At 37.4% G+C, this 20215-nt stretch overlaps 2 protein-coding genes across 9 annotated transcripts in view; one reads left to right on the top strand and one right to left on the bottom strand.

Annotated features, from left to right (window-relative positions):
• Positions 1-137: 137 nt before the first annotated feature.
• On the top strand, positions 138-19536 carry LOC6500052. 4 transcript variants are annotated; one of them, XM_044717071.1, is made up of 7 exons: positions 147-318; positions 386-437; positions 498-562; positions 17311-17475; positions 17534-17612; positions 17694-18166; positions 18235-18377. In XM_044717071.1, exons 1-6 carry the CDS (start codon positions 256-258, stop codon positions 17813-17815), a joined length of 546 nt encoding a protein of 181 aa, XP_044573006.1. In that variant the 5' UTR covers positions 147-255; the 3' UTR covers positions 17816-18166; positions 18235-18377. The 4 variants fall into 4 exon arrangements, with proteins under 4 accessions (XP_014766357.1, XP_014766356.1, XP_044573006.1 ...); XM_014910871.3 differs by lacking the exons at positions 17311-17475; positions 17534-17612; positions 17694-18166; positions 18235-18377 and adding exons at positions 18459-18623; positions 18682-18760; positions 19202-19533 and having other exon boundaries at positions 138-318; XM_014910870.3 differs by lacking the exons at positions 17311-17475; positions 17534-17612; positions 17694-18166; positions 18235-18377 and adding exons at positions 18459-18623; positions 18682-18760; positions 18987-19536 and having other exon boundaries at positions 143-318.
• The window catches only part of LOC6500480 (splicing factor 3B subunit 4), a 90252-nt gene continuing 74770 nt past the window's right edge, over positions 4734-20215 (bottom strand). For all 5 annotated transcript variants that reach the window (XM_001953274.4, XM_032449811.2, XM_044717058.1 and 2 more), the window contains 3 exons: positions 13657-14191; positions 9294-10000; positions 4734-9209 (listed from right to left, as the gene is read on the bottom strand). In XM_001953274.4, the coding sequence (XP_001953309.1) occupies positions 8741-9209; positions 9294-10000; positions 13657-14191 (1711 nt within the window). In that variant the 3' untranslated portion in view covers positions 4734-8740. The remainder of the gene's footprint in view (positions 9210-9293; positions 10001-13656; positions 14192-20215) is intronic.

Raw genomic sequence — 20215 nt, 5'->3', positions numbered from 1 at the left:
TTAGTTTTTTATTTATTTTTTAGCTTTAGCCTTATAATACTTTTGTACAGATTTTTTAATGCAAAGGAACCTTTTGCAAGCTCCAAAGGCAATGTCAAAAATGTGAAATCATCCAAACGTTAGTCTATAACAAAATTTTACGTGAATCACATCCGACTCTCCAGATTTGGCTGTAATAAAAAAAAATTTCGTCATTATTTGTACACCGCTAATTTCAATAATAGAAACATATTTACTTTAAGTAAATAAAATAAAATGGCGTTTCGTCTTATGACTGTAGCTATCCGAAAACGTGCTCCCCTACTATCTGCGCCAAGGGTAAGAGAATAGGATTAAATCCTTGAACCGGTTAAAAGCCTGGCTCTTATCCTGATACCTTCAATAGATATTGACTCCTGCAGTACCGTCGCCAATTGTCCGCACATATTTTGAAAGAAGTGAGTACGGGCTTGAGCCGATTCTAAAGGCGAGCTGAAAGTAAATCATTCCTTCCCCAGAGAATCTTACGCCGTTTTGGGACGGCACCACTTTCTCGAAGAAAGCTATAGCGCATCACTGGGGGGTAAGTTGCCTAATCCTTAACTTACCATATTTACGCAAAAATCAATTGTCATTTCTGAAACCGTGAATAATGTTTTTGAATTGTGGCTAGTGAGTTTTTAAATACTTTTCTAAGCTTACAATACGTGCCTCTAATAGAGATGTTCAGAGCAATTTCTAAATATGTATGCCTAATGGTCAAAGAAAAATTTCATTGTTTACTGAGTGCCAAAAAATAAGTTCTGTTTAAATGTTTGGATTCTGCTTAGTGTGAGTTTCCAACGAAAAATGTGTCATTTACCAGACTAACTACGCGCAAGTAGATACAAAATCAAACTGATTGGAGTGTTGGGTGTGAAAGATACTAAAGAAAATTGGTTGAAACTACAGAGCGAAATATTTTATGCGAAACATTTATTGTAGTATATATGTTATTTATATATATATATATAATTTATTATATTATTACGCTGCAACATTTAAGATGAGTTTGCTTTGTGGTTTCAAACAGCAAATTTATACGCAAATTGAAGTTTACACAATACCAACGGATGTCTTCTGCGGGTGTTACTGTGTGTGTGTCAATGGATGAGTGTCTGGGGGTGTGGTGTGTGTATGTATGTACTACGATCTAATCAAATCTATACGTTGTCTATGAATACGTTTTATAATATATATTAATATAGTATTTATACTGCATAAGAAGCTAAGGAGCAACCAACATTGAAAACAGTTTCGAAGTTCTCTCGGAATTTCAATCTAATATTTTGTTGATTTTGCGATAGAACTCTGTATTGCATAAACACCTGCAACATAACGACTAAATGTTTTAATCCGATTATTTCTTATTCGAAGCAACTGCATTTTTAGCAGGTGGCTTTATCATTAAATTGGTTCATCTTCAACTCGGGGCTTAAGGTCTAATGTTAGCTTCTTCAAGACGACCTTCGAATACAAATATATAATTCATATATTTATATTTTATTTTTTGAGTTTACCTCAACGTTAACACAGCATTATCAAAGTTATATATGCGCACGTGTATATATATATTGCTTTTAAATTTTTCTCGCTCGCTTCTCTTGAATTATAACATCTGACTCGATAATTGTTGATTCATTTAGTTCATAATCGTACCTTTCGCTTCGAGATTATTCTCTAATAAACTTTAAATTCACACGAAAAGGGTATTGTCGCATATGTATTTTCTTACATAGAATGTTCTTAGCATTTCGTTTTCAGAACATCGGTATCTTTTGCAAAATGTAGACCATGCACTGCCTTTTGTGTGTTTATTTTTTAATTGGAAAGCAATACTATTTAAATAAAGTGATACCACCTGTGTATGCATGTATGTACAAATTAGAATACTGCAAAGTTTTGTACTAGAAGCATTTTATGGTACAGTAGTTAAAAATTAAATCAATTTACTAAAACAAAAGATTTGGTCAAATAATCTACTCTGACTTAATTGGAATCAATACGCAATAAACTATATACAATTTGAAATGGGAGAAAAGGCTGATAATAACGACATACGTTACTAGTCCTTTTCAAAAATATGTTAAACGAAAATTGAGCTTGTTCTTCTTCAGTGTACGATAGAAAATAAAAATATCTCTACATTAAATAAATTTGAAAATAAGTAATGTTGAAAATGAGGCAATTTGTAATGTTACTATTGTGATTACTGTTTACGATTACGGTTATGTGGTATTAAGTTTGAAACGGAGAGTACGTTATACGAGTACATTTTACAAATTCTAATATGACGGTGGTTTCTAATTCAACTATGAACTAATTGAGTACCATACCAATATATATTTTTATATAAATATATAATTAAATCTAAGCTTAGACTAAACATTAACAGTACAATATGTTATACAGACATTTCAACTTTTTTTTTGTTTCGTGTGCATTATACAGAAAAAATAATTTCGTGCAATCTACTTTTTAATTACAGGGTTCTTACACACATTCTATTAATTGTTCTCCATTAAATTTTTAATCAAATACAGGGATTTTATCTGCAAAATTTTCTTTCACATTTCATTTATTCATTTCAATTCAATTCAAAAAGGGATTATGCCAAGAAGTTCATCAAGAGGAAAATGACACAAAGGGTTCACATATAGTTGTTTTGTCAGCAATTGGTTTCATTTTTCTTAGTTTTGAGATTCGGGGGTTTTAAGCTAAAAAGATTAAATACCGTTTACATGTTCATTGCAATATATCGCAAGAGTTATATATTGTGTGATCAGTATATATGAGTGTCTAAACATCGCTACACGTATAGAGCGAGAAATAAAGCGACAGTTACGGTTACAAGATACAGAGCGTTGTATATAATTTCTGATTCTCGTTACAGGCTAAACAAATGATAACTATATCTCATAAACAAATGTATATATGTTTGCCAAATACTTTCTGATCTATGGTTACAATTCTCGGTCCGAGCCAAACTCAATTCAAATTCAAACGGGTTTCATACTGGATTGCTTATGGCCTAGAAGTTTATATATATATTTATATAATGTATATGTGAAAACTTATTGCTAGCCTTCAAATTGTTTCCAAATCGTTCAATATAATGCACTTGCTTATCGTTTATATAGTTTTTTTATTTTTTTTTGTTATATTTTTATTCACTTTCTCAGAGAAACAAATTTACAACAGTTTGTAAGAGGAGCTTTCAAACACTCTTCCAATATTTGTTCTTAGTGAGAGCTCAAAAGGATTCATTTTTTTTGTGGGAACTGAAATAAAAATCAGATTCTCAGTGTAACACTTTCGTTAAGAAGGCGTTCTCTCGATTTAAAATTCCTCGTTGCTAACATTGTACTGATTAATTACGTCTAACAAGTTTTGCCAAAAGCTGAGCTCTTCTCCACTTTAAAATTGTCCCGAAGCCATCAGGGTGCTGGATAAAAAAAAATAGAACAAAAGACCTCCATGTAACTGAAATTTTTTTTCCTAAATTTCACTTTTCCTTGTCACTATTGGTGTAAAGGAGTTTTGCCATGTCAAATAGTTGCTGGAAGACGAGTCTAAGTTATGTTTTCAATTTAGGAAAGTCTTAGCAAGGCTTTCTACAATAATTTCCTTTGCGATTTACTCACCTTCGATTTACACATTTTTACTTGTTACTTTTACTTTTATTTTACCCCTAATCAAAAAATCTTCGGTTGCATGAATGCATAAAAATTGAACTTGGTGTTGAATTCGTTCGTTTCAATTTGCTTTCCATTTCAAAATATGTTAGAGCTCAATATAATTGATATGTTACGAGCCGGCAAAAGTAATCATCCTCCTTGCTATATAAGAAAACATTACTTTTTAAATGTATATATATATATTTTTGTTTTGTTTCGATTCTGTAGTATATTTAATGTTGTTTTTCTTAACACTTAAATTAGGTTTGAGTACGCCGTTTTGTTGGCTTTGATTTTAGCATTTCGTTAAGCATCTCAATAAGCAAAGATAGCCATTCACTTCCTCTTCTCATAATATATTATGCGTTTATATATAATTTTTAGCAATTGATAAATATATAGCTTGTTTTTCAAGTATTTACTTCCCGAATACTTTTCTGCATTGCTTCAAAATTATTTAACACGTTGACTTAAGGATAAGCTTACCAACTAATTCTCAATACCATAAATTAAATATTACTTCGAGCATTTATAATGTGATTTATGTGTTTTTTTTTTATTTTCCCAGGATCCCAGGTCCGAGGAAAATAATTGCTTTCAGATTTTATTGTATATTTTGTTTTCCTTGTTGAATTTTGTTACAATTTTCACAATGCTTTTATTTTTCATGTTTTACTTACCATTTTTGCAGAATCTTTTCGTGCATGAGAGCACATTGTAAATTGACTAGCATTTTGAGAGTTTTGTGTTTTTTGAAGTGTTAGTGTTCGTTTTTTTTATTTAGCAGTTGGTTCATAATTAAAAAATAACAACGCCAAACAATAAACAAGAAGCCAAAAAATGCCAGGATAAAAATAAAATGCTCTAACTAAACTAGTTCCATTTCGATTTTGAATTGTTAAGGTTCTAGTGACCTGATTTGTGAATTTTGCTAAAAATTTGGTCCTCATTGGTCACTCAAAACAACACTACATTATCAGATGTACTTTTAGTTCGACATCCTAAAAACGATACTCAAAATGAAAACTAGTTAGCCACCGTGCCTTCATTTTGCTAGTTTGTTGTTTTAAAATATTCCCTGGAGCAAACCTCTTTATGCGAGTTGGATTCTTTATCTTTTGTGTTTTTGTTTTTAGGTAAAACTCGAAAACTCTGGGTTGTGACACCATCAAAGTGATATGCGTTGTTTTGTAGCCTTCACAACAACAGTTAATGAAATGTTTTCTTTCGCCTCTCAGCTTGTTTTTCTTAGTGTATACCAAAAATTCTACTCATAGTATGCAATTTGACACATTTTGAGACGCCTCCACATATAATTGATATATACATATATAATTTTTTTGTTTGGTTTTGTTTTTTGTTTACTAATTGAATATATCACGGTCTTGCTAAATATCATCGTATGTATATATATGTATCTGTATATATGCATGTAAATATCTATAAAGTTTTCGCCACTTGAGTTGCCCGAAGAACATTTAAACGCTATCTAACCCAACTATATTCGAGTTGCTAAAACCTCCGTCCGAGCCTAATCAAAATCCAAAAGGTTCCATCGGATCCGAGTTCATTCGCGATTAAGTAGTATAAGTATAAGTACATTTTTTCAGTTTTTTAGGTAATTTGGTTTACGAATACTGACACTTGAATGCTGAAACACAGTTGATCTTATTGTCATATGATGTATGTGTGTGTGTGTATGATTAGATGTTATGTATGTATGTAGGTATTAAGTATACGCAAGGTGTGCATGAGCAATGTTTTATAGTTAATGCTAATGCTAATGCCTTGCCAATGGAGGACATCGGGCGACATGTCCGCATGAGACATGTACTATGATCTGAAGTTCTCTGCATGATCTAAGGGAATGCGATTGTATAAAGTGTAAAGGATTTTTACTCAATTGACTACTTTACATGTTTCGTCATGCGTTTATTTCCATAAATGTGTATATCTATATAGGAATATAAATCTATTTGTATCTAAATATATGTCAATAAGTTGATAGTAAACCTACGATTAAAAACAAAAGGTTACAACTTTCGATTCGCAGTGTAAAATGTTGTTGTTATTATATTACAGCAAGTTCGTTTTGTAGATTTTGGCCCGATGATAAATAAATAAGAAAATCAACTATTACTTTTGGCGCGGAATATAGAAAATCTGGATAACACTACGAGACACAAACACAAGTTTTGATTCCGTTTTTGGTTTTCTTGGTTGGTCAGAAGCTGGCTGAAAACAAGATTTTATTTATCAGCCAACTCTTCTAACTAAGGACTTCAATTCAATTCAATTATTGTTGAATAATAAAAAAAATATATATATGTATATGTATATATTTATAGAGCGCGCTGTATAAATATGATTGATCTGGTTACTATACATCAAAATTAGCAAGCTACTACTTTGGGTATATATTTTTGGTACTATTATCGAAAACAGAACATTTCATGGAGTATGGGTATAATATAGTATATTGTTTGTATAACGAATTCAGACTATTACAAGTACATGGAGTAAATAATTTTTCGGTTTTTGTTCGCTCTGAGTAAATGTTGTAATTTGAAAAGCATACAAAAGTTTTAAAATAATATTTTGTAAATATTTTCAATAGTTTACAGTATAACTACATCATAAGAGCATTTTTTGACTTCTTGCGTTATCAGCTAAATAAAAATAAATGGAAAATGCATTAATCAAATGTAAATAAATTTATTTGGTTTTTCATTTATAAAATATATTTGTATATAGAACAAAGTTTGTGTAAAAAAAAAGGAATTTATATTACTTTTGGGGGGTCGGCAGGGAAATACGTATCAATCTTAAGCTAAAAGCAGTTGTTCTGAGATTGAGATCTGCTAAAGGAGTTTTGGAAAATTATAAATATTAATATTGATAAGTAAATGGCACCATAACACGTGTGGAATGTGGTTAAAGTCTTAAGCGTAAACAATAAATAAATAAATTAGTTTCTGCATATGGAAATGGAACGAACGAGTCGCGAATTCAGCCCAGCAATTTTCGAAATGAATTTTGGTTAATATTCGATATCTTTGGTATATAAAAGAAAAACACAATCATACGTCATACTCACCCCTCCAGGCAAGACAAGAAACTACAAATAAATTCTCCACAAAATCTTTCGTTTTTTTTTTTGGTACTGGCAAATGCATCCAAATGTAATAATAAAATCTACACATGGGTGAGGAGGCAGATTAGGAAACAGAAGAGAGGTCACAGCACAACACAACAGATACAAGAGTGTGGATTACGAGGTATAGTCAAATAATACAATAAGATAGTATATGGCCAACTATATACACATAAAATTAAGAAAACACGAATGGTTTTGCTCGATTCATTAGCAAAGTTTTTGTTCTTTTTCGTTGATTTTTATTAAACATACAAATTACTTCAAATGTTTCAATGTTTTTCCATAAGTGTGTACAAGAGTAAATTATACAAACTATATATGTACATACGCAAAAGTTACTTTCAAAATCATAATTAAGAACTAAAATTAGACTGTAAAACATGCAAGCGATTCAAATGAAACAACGTAATTATCCAGAAGCTAATGCTCTGGATTCCATAATTCGATTTGTCGTTTTTTCTTTTTTCCAAGGATGAAGTATTTTTCGAATGCAAACTCAAATGCAAACACTACAGCTAAAGATAATTACAAAATAATATTAAAAACTAAGATTGTGCCATTTAAAACAATAAACTACAGTAAAGAAATGTTACCTGGTTCATGAGTGGTTGGATGGTTATGGAAATGAAACACAAATTGGTAAAAAGTAAGAGTTCCATGGGATTAGTATCGACCTGGAGACTCGTAGGCCGTTCGAGCATACCTACGTTAATCTAAATTACTTTCTGTCCTTCGAAATCATAATATGCAAATGCAAAATGATAAATGTTACTAGCTAGTAGCTACATAATGGTTGAGATTGGGTGGAGAGTAAACTAATTCTAAAACTAAGTCAAAATCAGATGGTCAAACACACACAAATCACCAACGAAAGAGTGAGTTGTTCGTTGCTTTTGTATTTTATATTATTAAGTACAAAGAATAGAGTATTAGAATAAACAGATTAGAGTGACAGAAGTGAGAAAGATCTGTGCAAGTGTGTGTTGGGGGTGTTGATTTGGTGATGTTTTGTTAGCTTGTTGATAAATGAGGTTCTCCTACGCTGGGGGTGAATTAAATTCGAACTCAACTAAACCACTAAAATTATAGTTTCGATCAGTTTTCATCGTTTTTTTTTTTTGATTAACTTGTGGTGTGTGTGAATAATATTTAATCAACTCTTTGATTGAGCAAAATGTTGTCTCTTGCAGTTTGATTCAATTGCTTAATACTGCACTGCTGGATTTCTTCATCTCTCATTTCAATTGATCTTTCTTTATTTTTTTGGGTTAGTTTTTCGAGACTGCGAAAAGTTTTCAGATTCTTTGCTTTGCTTTGCTCTCTTTGATTTTCTTTCAATAGTTAGATATAATAATTTTTGTTATAATTTTATTCTTTAGTATTATAATTTATGTTTTACGTTTAATGTTTTTTTTTTTTATGCACTAAAAATTATATATTAACGGCTACATTTAAACGCAATCACAATCGGTGGTTTTTTAATGTTTTCCTTTTTGCTTCTATATCGCTTCGTAATTTATTCTTTTTGGTTTGAATTTTGTTTCTCCTCGTTTTCGATTCGCCTTCCTCTAAATTGTTTTCTTGCTTATATTGCTTATGATTTGTTTTATATTTATATTATATATATTTTTAGTTTTCTTGATCGCGCCCCGAGAGCGCCTTAAATATAATACTTAATTCGCCTTCCGTGTGTCGGACTACTAACCAAGTAGAACTCAAAGGAAAACCAACTTCGGATGAGCGTTTCTGAGTGGGTGTGTTAAATGGGGGCCATGAGTCTACGCCAAGGGAGCTGGTGTTCCCCCCATTGACTTGGGGTTGTGGGTGTTGTGTGTGTGTGTGTTGTGAGTTGAGTGTTTCATTCAAATTACCAAACAGAACCCCCGCCTTAGACGTACATGCCCATGCCGTACATGGTGCTCCAGTCGACGCCCTGGAAGCTGGACATGTCCACATTGGCCAGAGCATAGTTGGAGTAGGCGGCCGCGGGATTGGCAGCAGCGACGGCGGCGGCAGCAGCAGCGTTCAGCGGATTTCCGGCAACCAGGGCAGCCTGTTGAGCGGCAGCGGCCAGGCTGTGGGCACTGGCACCTCCGGCGGCTCCATTTGCTGCATTGGCCGCCAGGGCAGCGGCAGCGGCTGCCGAATGGGCCTGCGAAGCGGGATTCGAGGCGGCTACGGCGGAGTGATGGCTCTGCGGCTGCTGGTGGGTCTGGGCGGCGGCCACGGCATGGGTCTGCTGGTGATGGTGTTGCTGCTGTTGGTGGGCAGCGGCGGCCACGCTCTGCGCCTGATGAGCCTGCATCAGGGCAGCATTGGCAGTGGCGGCGGTGGCGGGGATCGAATAAGGAGCATACCTGTAGAAAAATATTCAAAGCATTAATACGGAGATATATTTTTAAAGATTTTGTAGAGCCTACGATATTCGTAGAATAGCTCACCTGACACTATGCAGGGCTGTCTGTGGATATGTGGTCAGCAGTTTTCCAAAACCAGTCTGGTTGGCTGCCATCGTGGCGGCAGCGGCTGCGTTTTGTACTTGAAACGGATTCTGTGATATGAGAGCGGCCTGTTGGGCGGCGGCGGCGGCTGCCGGCGATTGCAACAGCTGTGTGGGAGTCTGCAGCATGGCCAGGGGATTCATGGCGGCGACGCCAGTGCCACGAGCACCTATCAGCTGTCCGGTAGCTGTGGGCAGCTGAACGCCCAAAGTGCCCAACATGATGCGCTTCTGCAGGAGCTGGGCGGCCGGGGTGACCGCCTCTTTGGGCTGGGCCTTCTTACACTCGACCTTCTTGTTCTTGATGGTGTGGAAGTGAATCTCGCAGACGCGGTCCACCACGTCCTCGTTCTCGAAGGTGACAAAGCCGAAGCCGCGATGGCGTTTCGTCTGCTGGTCCATCAGCATCACGGTCTCTTCGACGGGGCCGAACTGGCTGAAGTAGGCCTTCACCTCCTCGGCGGAGGTGTCCTGGGAAACGCCGCCGACAAAGATTTTCTTGGTCTTGTTGGCCTGGCGCGGTCGGTTCTTTGGGGTGGCGTGTTTTGGATCGATCTTCTTGCCGTCGAGGGTGTGGATGGGCACCTTGAGAACCTTCTGCACGGTGCAGGGTTCTTGGAATGTGATAAACCCGAAGCCGCGACTGCGCTATAGGTGTTTCATGAGAGTTATTTTTGTTGGGGAAGAAAGATAAGAAGACACGAGTTGATTAGTAAAGGATCAGTGGCTGACAAGATATCTTTCGGTTAGAGGTTGCTAATGCTAAGTTGCAAATGTTGAATTATAAAACTAAGATTAATAATCGTAAAATGTCCTACGAAACGTTAGCAAAAGTCCAACAAAGTAAGAACCAATCCGATCGGAACTCGATCATCCACAAGTATATAAAAAGTATATATAGATTTATATATTTAAACACAGATACGGTATACAGTTTATATGCGTGTATGTAGATGGAATTAATCGACTGATTTGAGCGTGGCCTCTTACGCTGTTTGCTCGTCCAATTCTCGAAATGCTATCCGCATTTCTATTGGGGGTTCGGTTCGGTGAAGTAAACATAAACGGTTCAAGTTCAAATTCAAATTCAAATCCAAAGAAGACAAAATATTTTAACTAAAAACTAAGGTTTATCTAAGTATACGATTGCTTTGTTAACAGAATACCAATATGTATACGCAAGTATGTAGTTCGGTTACTGTCGATACACTCTCATTTGCTATTGAAACATTACGGAATATAGGCATTCAACGTATCCTGCATACTGGAATGGCGCAACCCTCTAGATCCCCGGATATAAGGAGGCAGAGATATATATATATATATAGTATGTATATACACGATAACTGGAGTATACCTCGCATCTTTGTGTGAATGAACTCGACTGGAGTATACAAATGCGGCAATTACACATGTGTGATGGAAAGACTTTCTGATTAATTAATAATAGTTACGTACAGTACAGTGCGTTTCAGTTCTGTATTTAGCAAATCAAAAAGGCCAAATAATAATTCAATATTTAATATTAAATATTTAGTGATACAAAAACGCACTGTGTTTAGGATAGATAAAGTAGAAAAGGTATATACGCTCTAGATAATGCTCTAATAACGATCTATGTTTAGTTTTAGAACCCTCTTGCCGTACAATTAATTCTTTCTTAATAGCTACTTAATAATTTGTACAAAGAATGAGTCTCGGAATGCTTGATATTATTGTATCTTAAACCTATTATTGGTTACATATGTTACAGAGAAACGGGGTACACAGTTCTTGCTTAAGCCTAGGGCATAGTCGAAATACAATTTACAGAAAATAACTTTGGGGGAAGTAGTTTAAAGCTATGGGACTACCTACCTAGTGATACATATTCTATTCGTATTATTCGAGTCCTTAGACGGATGTAAAAAAAAAGCTTTATTTGAGAATCGTTATATAAAAAAAGAGTCATCCTTTGGGGGAAAAAATGAATAAAGCAAAACTAAAACCAATTATCTCCACAAATATTCGAACTACACAACTTAAAATGTATATTTTACCTATTTGGTTGGTTAAAAAAATGATAAAGCAGCAACTAAACACACAAAACAAAGTATTATAGCATATTGGTTATTATATAAGACTAACATTTACGGGGGGCTGATATTAAAATATGTAAATAAATATATGTATAGTATGCTCATAATGCTAACGCTAGGTAGGGTTCTTATTTATGTTATACAATCAATTCAACCAGGACGAGTTGCCAGGACGATTCTCGACCGAGGTTACGACGCTCTCTCGTCTTACACTAAAGTGGGGATTAAGTGGTGGTGGATAGTATTATTATTGGAGTTGAGCACGCCTCTCAACAGAGTGAGATTTGAATTGATTTCTAGGTTCGAATAGTAGGTGATTGATTTGTTCGTTAGTTTTTGCTTTCGAGGCTTGCTTAATTAAAGCTGAATGCGTGGATTTTGGGTGAGAAACGCTAAAGTAAACCAAGTACACAATACGAGTACGATTAGAAGTACAAGAACGAGTACATTCAATTAGAGATACGAGTACAATTATGCGGTTATATTTATTGCTCAGAATCATACGAAATACAAGAGTTACGATGCGCCACTTTAATTCTAAACGTTCGCTTTTTATACAGTTTTTTTTGTTTTTTTTTGTCAAAGTACTTGGCGATTTCTTATTAATTTGTATTTATTTTTTGTTTATTTTTTTGGTTGGTGAAAATGTACCTAAGCCGAGGTTCGTTCATCATCCTGCCTGCGGTTGACATCTGCGGTTACCTGCGTCAGGTATTCGATAGGAGACTCCTCTCTGGGCATCCAGCCAGCCAGCCTTGTCCTTGACTCGAGACTCCTCACTTTCGGTCGTTGTGGTTTTCGTTTATTATTAAAATTATGTTTGGTTTAGTAGATCATACAGTTTCTCTACGTATAGCTAGCTGCATGTTTGATTGATATTCTGCTTATAGACTACGGTATACAGTACTCCCCAGTAGTACTATCGCACGGATCGTCTTCCCAAACGATCCGAGACCGATCCGAGAAGACAGTTGGTAAACCAGTTTTCTTCGTTCTTTTGTTTGCTTCTTGTATTTTGTACTCTTGTATTTTCAGTCTTTTGGGAGGGGAGAACAAAAGGTGTTTGCTTTCTGTGTTGTATCTGTGTGTGAGTGAGTGTGTTTGGTGGAGGGGACAACACCGGAGGACAACCCCGTTACTCGAACATCGTCAACAAGGATCGGATCTGACGAGGAATAACTGCCCTATCATGCCACTCATGCCGCAATTGCGCAATTGGCTCGACGGCAAGGCAGCAAAACAACCCCAGTCCAGGCCCAGTCCGAGGTCTCTCGGGCGCACAATGGGCTGTCCTGTTGTCCTGCGCCAACTACGGCGAACAGCTGCTGCGCAGGAGCCAAAGACCGGCAAGGCAGCTGCCGTTTTATTACCCAAGGCGGCGGTGGCAGCGCGCGCGCTCTTTTTCGATTGGGGAGCCTATGGCTGTCCTGCCACATGGCTGTAGGTACTTAATTCAAACAGGATATACGGATAGTATGCGCTTATCAAACGGACAAATTGCTGATTGCATTCAAGAATTCCCAAAAACTCAATTTCCGTTGCAATAACTGAAGGGAAGCCACAGAAATTTGTCAACAGGATATGTGTGGAAAGGTGGAAGTATGGGGCTTCCTAAAAAACACAAAGTATAAAGAAACCTTACAACATATTCTAGGTAAAAAAGTAATGATTTAAATACCAAAAACACTTAATTAATTAATTGTCCTGCTATGATGTATCCTGGAGAGTGCAACCAGCATGTGGGGAAGGAAGGAAGGAAAACCGATACACCCAGCATACAAGTTTTAACAAGGAAAGTGGTGTTGAGTTCGCACCGTAGATTATCCCCTGCCCCGGCGACCTGCTCCTGCTCCACATAAATTATATTATATTAAAACCTGATTACATTAAATTTTGCCTCGTTCTTCAGCCTCTTTCTCTCGCTTCTCTCTTCTCTTGCCTGGCTTTTGTTTTTGGCACGTAGCTGAAAAGGAACCGTAATTCTAGACCCGGTGCAAAAGGAAAGTGGCGAAAGAGAAAGAGACGGCATGCAGATAGCAGCTGTGCCAAAGGTAAATCACAAAGAGGACGGACCAACATCATAGTAGCTGTAAACCCGAAAAACTCCGAGCCTTGTCAGGGGGATTATGGAGAATAATAATGGTGGCGGAGGAGGTACGGTACGGCGGCTGCGCTGCTCTGCCAAAGAATACAACATAATGGGAATATAGGATGTCTGCTGCTTACCTGGGTGACCGGATCCTTCATGATGAGCACATCGGTGACAGTGCCGAACATGTTGAAGTACTCCTTCAGCTTGTCGGAGGATGTCTGCCAGCTGAGGCCGCCGACGAAGAGTTTTCCGGGTGCCGGATCGGAGCCACTGCCCCCGGTCAGGCTGGGTGTGGAGCGGCCCGAGGAGCCGCTGTTGTTACTGCCACTCTGTTGGCCACCGTTCTGGCCAGCCACTACAACGGCATTCATGCTCTCCTCCTTGATCATGGCCAGATCCTGCTTGAGCTCCTGACCGGCGCCCGGCTGCTGCTCCTGGCCAGCGGCAACGGCCGTGCCGGGATTCTGTGTCTGCTGAGTCACCACCGCCTGTGACTGTTGGGCGGCGCTTTTGAGGACCGCAGCTGTGGTCAGTCCACTGCCGATGGTGGCCACACCATTGTTGGCCATGGAGGCCACCAGAGCCTGGTGCAAGTCGCGATTGTGGCGCGGGTCGATGAGGCCCGCTGCAGCGGCGGCGGCAGCGGCTGCTGCGTTCTCCATCGGGTTGCTGCGGGCATAGAAAAAATTGTCAGCGGTGAGGGGCAGGTGATCCCCGGCCGTGGTCGGAGGCGGTGGTGGCTGGTGGTGCAGCATGGTGGCGCCCTCCGTCAGCGCGTGCATTTCGCCTTTTATTTGAATTTTGATATCTTTCCAAAGAGCACACGGAAAGCAAAAGGTTTCTTGGCCTCGCAGTTGCTTCCTTCCTTTGGGTTTAGGGTTCTCGCCGTTCGGTTGGCTGGAAAAAAATGTTTGCCGATTTCGTCTTCTACAATGTTTCTGCCTGTCGTCTGCCGTCTCGTTTGGTTTTCCCCTTTTTTTCGGCACTTGCTTTGACTACGACGCTTCCCTCTTGGTCTGGCTAGTTGTTTTTGTTGCCAATGGCAATGCCTAACGTGTGTTTTTTATGTTCTTTCGGCGGAAATGTCTGCAAAAATGTTCTGTCAACACGAAGCACGGGCACTCGAAGTATTTAGTCCTAATTCTGGTATGGTACGCGGCTGCGACTGCGCAGTTCGAGAGGTGAGTTATGTCTGAAGGATGAAGGATTGCGGCTCGGTTCAGGTGGGAATGGAGGGAGAAAGAAGGACATTAGGGTTGCCTAAATACCGAAAAGGGCCAACGTCCAACGTGTTCGAGTTCGTTCGCAGCTGTTTGGTTCGTACCCGGTTCGTGAACCGGCCAATCATTTCAAACATGGCCAACCGATTCATTGGCGCTGCCAACTCGCGTGTTATTTGGAGGAGGTTTCAAAAATCGCCAGTAGGTGTCGTCTGTTATCAGTTGTAAAAAATTGAAATAAAAAAATTGAAAAAAAATTTATTTTTCCAGCAGCTTAATTTGAGAAATTTTCAACACTAAAACGAAAATCAAAATATATATATATATATATATATGTACAGATAATATATGTATGTATATGCAGATAATAATAACCAGGGAAATTCTGTAAAATAGTTGTTGTAAGCTGGACAAGATTATGTCGAAGCTGGACAAGATTAATGTCGAAGCTGGACAAGATTAATGTCGAAGCTGGGCAGGATTATGTGAAAGCTTCCAAAAAATTGTTATGCAGCTAACTTCGGGAGCTGAAGTTGATATATGTACATACCCTTGCAGTGGCAGCTTATATTATTATATACATATATATATCGGATCGGATATATATATATATCGGAAATGTAAATTAAAATTATAAACTTACACCAATTGTATTTTGAGAAAACATCATAAAATTTGTTGCTTCAACTTTGTTAATTTTCGTTATGGAACAATATGTATAAATTGGCCAATACAGACGGACCTGCTCGATTTCAGGACTCCGAGTAGCGACGTTTTCAATCAAAACATGACAACAAAATTTGTACCCCATTTTTCGAAATTTTTTAAAGGGGTACCATCATGATTTTGGCCAAAAAATGGTCCAAATTTTTTTCGTTTCATTTTTCCGATATTTTTATGCAGATCGAAGTGGAAAAGCTCTCCGATTCATAAATGGTATTCCAATATCTTCTGGGTTCCATCCCACAGGCCGTTTTCAATCAAAACATGACAACAAAATTTGTACCCCATTTTTCGAAATTTTTTAAAGGGGTACCATCATGATTTTGGCCAAAAAATGGTCCAAATTTTTTCGTTTCATTTTTCCGATATTTTTATGCAGATCGAAGTGGAAAAGCTCTCCGATTCATAAATGGTATTCCAATATCTTCTGGGTTCCATCCCACAGGCCGTTTTCAATCAAAACATGACAACAAAATTTGTACCCCATTTTTCGAAATTTTTTAAAGGGGTACCATCATGATTTTGGCCAAAAAATGGTCCAAATTTTTTTCGTTTCATTTTTCCGATATTTTTATGCAGATCGAAGTGGAAAAGCTCTCCGATTCATAAATGGTATTCCAATATCTTCTGGGTTCCATCCCACAGGCCGTTTTCAATCAAAACATGACAACAAAATTTGTACCCCATTTTTCGAAATTTTTTAAAGGGGTACCATCATGATTTTGGCCAAAAAATGGTCCAAATTTTTTTCGTTTCATTTTTCCGATATTTTTATGCAGATCGAAGTGGAAAAGCTCTCCGATTCATAAATGGTATTCCAATATCTTCTGGGTTCCATCCCACAGGCCGTTTTCAATCAAAACATGACAACAAAATTTGTACCCCATTTTTCGAAATTTTTTAAAGGGGTACCATCATGATTTTGGCCAAAAAATGGTCCAAATTTTTTTCGTTTCATTTTTCCGATATTTTTATGCAGATCGAAGTGGAAAAGCTCTCCGATTCATAAATGGTATTCCAATATCTTCTGGGTTCCATCCCACAGGCCGTTTTCAATCAAAACATGACAACAAAATTTGTACCCCATTTTTCGAAATTTTTTAAAGGGGTACCATCATGATTTTGGCCAAAAAATGGTCCAAATTTTTTTCGTTTCATTTTTCCGATATTTTTATGCAGATCGAAGTGGAAAAGCTCTCCGATTCATAAATGGTATTCCAATATCTTCTGGGTTCCATCCCACAGGCCGTTTTCAATCAAAACATGACAACAAAATTTGTACCCCATTTTTCGAAATTTTTTAAAGGGGTACCATCATGATTTTGGCCAAAAAATGGTCCAAATTTTTTTCGTTTCATTTTTCCGATATTTTTATGCAGATCGAAGTGGAAAAGCTCTCCGATTCATAAATGGTATTCCAATATCTTCTGGGTTCCATCCCACAGGCCGTTTTCAATCAAAACATGACAACAAAATTTGTACCCCATTTTTCGAAATTTTTTAAAGGGGTACCATCATGATTTTGGCCAAAAAATGGTCCAAATTTTTTTCGTTTCATTTTTCCGATATTTTTATGCAGATCGAAGTGGAAAAGCTCTCCGATTCATAAATGGTATTCCAATATCTTCTGGGTTCCATCCCACAGGCCGTTTTCAATCAAAACATGACAACAAAATTTGTACCCCATTTTTCGAAATTTTTTAAAGGGGTACCATCATGATTTTGGCCAAAAAATGGTCCAAATTTTTTTCGTTTCATTTTTCCGATATTTTTATGCAGATCGAAGTGGAAAAGCTCTCCGATTCATAAATGGTATTCCAATATCTTCTGGGTTCCATCCCACAGGCCGTTCCCATCATCGTGATTTCACTTTTGGCCTTCACCACCGAAGTGATATTCTGGATCCTGATCGCCCTGACCAGGCACGACGTCGAATACACGAGGAACTCGGCGCATTGGAAAGCCCTCGAGACCCGTCAGGGAGTATATTATCCGGCTGAATACCGAAAGGTAAGTACATTTTCACGTCAATGAACTAACCTCGATCAATGAAACTTTTGTGGGGCAGTTCATACGGTTCCATCAGGAATGCAAAACTCCCAAAGATTTAATTCGCGCCAATCAAGGTGATACCGCCGGGCCAGATTGTAAGTTTTATGTCAAAATTTACGAAATATTTTTACCAAAAAACCAAATCTTATTGCGATGGAAATTGTATTTTTTTTCAGTCGCTGAGGACAGTGATGGAAAGAAGAAAAAGTCGGGGGAGGAAACTGAGTTTAGCGGAAAGAAGTTGGCCGGTCATGCAGTTTTAACTGGAGCTGCTCTTGGTCTGGCTGCCGCCCTATGAGCCTGTGCAATGTACATTTTGTTTTCTGGGAATGTTCCATTGGGAAATCAATCATCATAAGACGAGGTCTAGTAGCGTGCGTTCATATGCTTTGGAGGTCGGATATTAGGTTGAACCCTATATCCTTTCAGCTAAACCTACTGCGGTTGCTTGGTATGGATTCGTGAGAATTCGGATCAGCTTAGTCTTGCCCGGGATCTCCAATCCATATGAATAGCAAACGTCAACAATACCAATGCGCATATGACCATCATACTTCCCGTCGGTATGGACTTTAGGGAAGTGAACCCACTCCTGTGACGACAAACTCAGGCTGAAACCCTGCGGAAAAAGTGAATGATCAGTGAACTGGTAAAAAAAAAACATCCTAATTACGCTAAAATTGAACTTTCATCTTTAATAATATCTCTATTCTGCAGTGGATGTGCCAGCAAGCGATAGTCTTAATCAAATAGTGTGATAGAACCGTTTAGAGAAAGTTATCTGTATACATAGAAATAAATAAATCAAACGAATAAAATTGTAGAGTGAAAAAAAGATAGCGTTTTAAACTATCAATAAATTTTGTGATTGGTCTTTAGGATATTTTTAGAATTTTGTATACCTTTTTTTTCAACTAAAATTCAACTAAAATCCTCCACAGGCAATCCCCATGATTTCTATTATGGTGTTGGGGGTGGTGGCGGAAGTAATCGCCTGGATAGTACTCTCCCAAACCAGAACCGACGTCTACTATGCCAAAGATGCCGCTCTCCAGGATTGCTTTGAGACACGGCACGGAGTTTGGTATAAACAACCCTCGATGAAAGTTAGTTCTTAATATTGAAATTTAAAAAGTTTTCTAAATAAATTAATCCTTTTCGCAGTGGAACACCTATAACCAGAAGTGGGAGATGCCACCCGGATTAATCCGGGCTAAGCAAGGCGATACCGCAGGACCGGAATGTAAGTATGACATTCATTTTATAGAGAAATTTTAAAAAATCTTTAAAAAACAAGGGGTTTTTGTTATTTGTGAAAAGTTTTTCAGCGCTTCCTAGTCAGTTTCAATTTAATTAGCACCAATAATCCAATTTATCTGTTTAGCTGGGAGGCGTTGACAATTTTTTACACATTCTAGCATATGGATGAGCCATAGCTGATGTATTTAAAAATTTTCCACGCTTTCCAGTTTCAGAGAAATCAGACAAAGAAAAAGGCTCATCTTCATCATCGGTTGAGCCAGCGAGCGCTGCAGTAGTTGCAGGACATGCGGTGGTCACTGCTGGCTTCCTTGGCTTGGCTGCAGCAATAGCATAGAGCACATTGTTTTCGGATACTAGTTTCCAATATTAGCAATTAGCTAGTACTTTCCAAAAGACTTTCTTTTTGTCTTATCACCCACAGTTCAGAAGAATGGCAAAAAATAATATCAAAATCCAGAATGAAGGACTTTAAAGAAAATTTTAAAAGTCGACTCAAGAATTTTTACCTTACGGATGACAACTTATCAACTGGATTTGAGGTTTGAAGTCCTGGCAACCAAAGTGCCGGAAGAAAATTATTTTTACCGGATATACCTTTGGATGGATCTTTTAGCGATGGATTTAAACTCTGAACTGGAGGGGCTGGAGATGTGCCTAAATTCTAAATTGGAAACTAGTTATTTGTTTAGCTAGAAACTCGTTGGTCGTTTTTTAACTTTTGTAATTTGGTATTTTGGAATATATTAGTCTATAAAAAAAACTTTTGTGGTCTATATCTTCTTACTCTGAAAACACGTTCTTTACGTGGTACGAATGTCATATTCCAAGTGGCGCCACCTAGGTTTCAAGTTATCTACTATGTAGATATTTATTTGGCGCTAAAGGTGGATGTAAAAATGATTTTGGCCGAGTTCTTGTGATTTTTCCAGTGCCTTTGATCATTATTTTTAAAACATTTTTAAATAAAATTTATAATAAAAAGTATAAAGAACAATTTTATTTGCTCTAAAACAAAAAATACTATTGTTTACATAGAAAAATTGTATTTTAAAGAAATGTAAGTAAAGAAGTACTTTTATTACCCGCCCATTTTGAAAAAGCTCCAAACCCTCTCCTCCTCTGGCATGGAAGTCATGTTTCCCTAAATAAAATATGTCCTGCAACTCTACGTCTAGCAGTTGTAACCAAGTAAGACAAAATAAATAACTTACTTAGATATGAATATGTTTTGTTAATGCCGTGAGCAAATTGCTGTACCTTTTGTAAGGACCTCCTGTTCCCGCCCACCCGTTATGCTCGTCCTGGCAAAATCTCACTTCCAGGGCGCCTGCGCCCTAAACAATATCATACAGGGGAGAATGAGCCAAACAAAAAAATAATATCCCTCGAAAAAAAGAATTCGTCGCTGCGTTGGACAATTTTCGGTCTTAAATTG

This window comes from Drosophila ananassae, chromosome 2L (assembly GCF_017639315.1).
Source record: "Drosophila ananassae strain 14024-0371.13 chromosome 2L, ASM1763931v2, whole genome shotgun sequence".
Taxonomy (NCBI): domain Eukaryota; kingdom Metazoa; phylum Arthropoda; class Insecta; order Diptera; family Drosophilidae; genus Drosophila; species Drosophila ananassae.
The sequence above is the reverse complement of the archived record's forward strand: the minus strand, read 5'-3'. Positions and strand labels throughout refer to the sequence as shown.

Coding starts and splice junctions, on each gene's coding strand:
- LOC6500052 (XM_014910870.3), top strand. CDS start 256: ATGGCGTTTCGTCTTATGACTGTAGCTATCCGAAAACGTGCTCCCCTA. Junction 438..497: donor CCGCACATATTTTGAAAGAA/GTGAGTACGGGC, acceptor TTCCTTCCCCAG/AGAATCTTACGCCGTTTTGG. Junction 18,624..18,681: donor ATAAACAACCCTCGATGAAA/GTTAGTTCTTAA, acceptor TCCTTTTCGCAG/TGGAACACCTATAACCAGAA.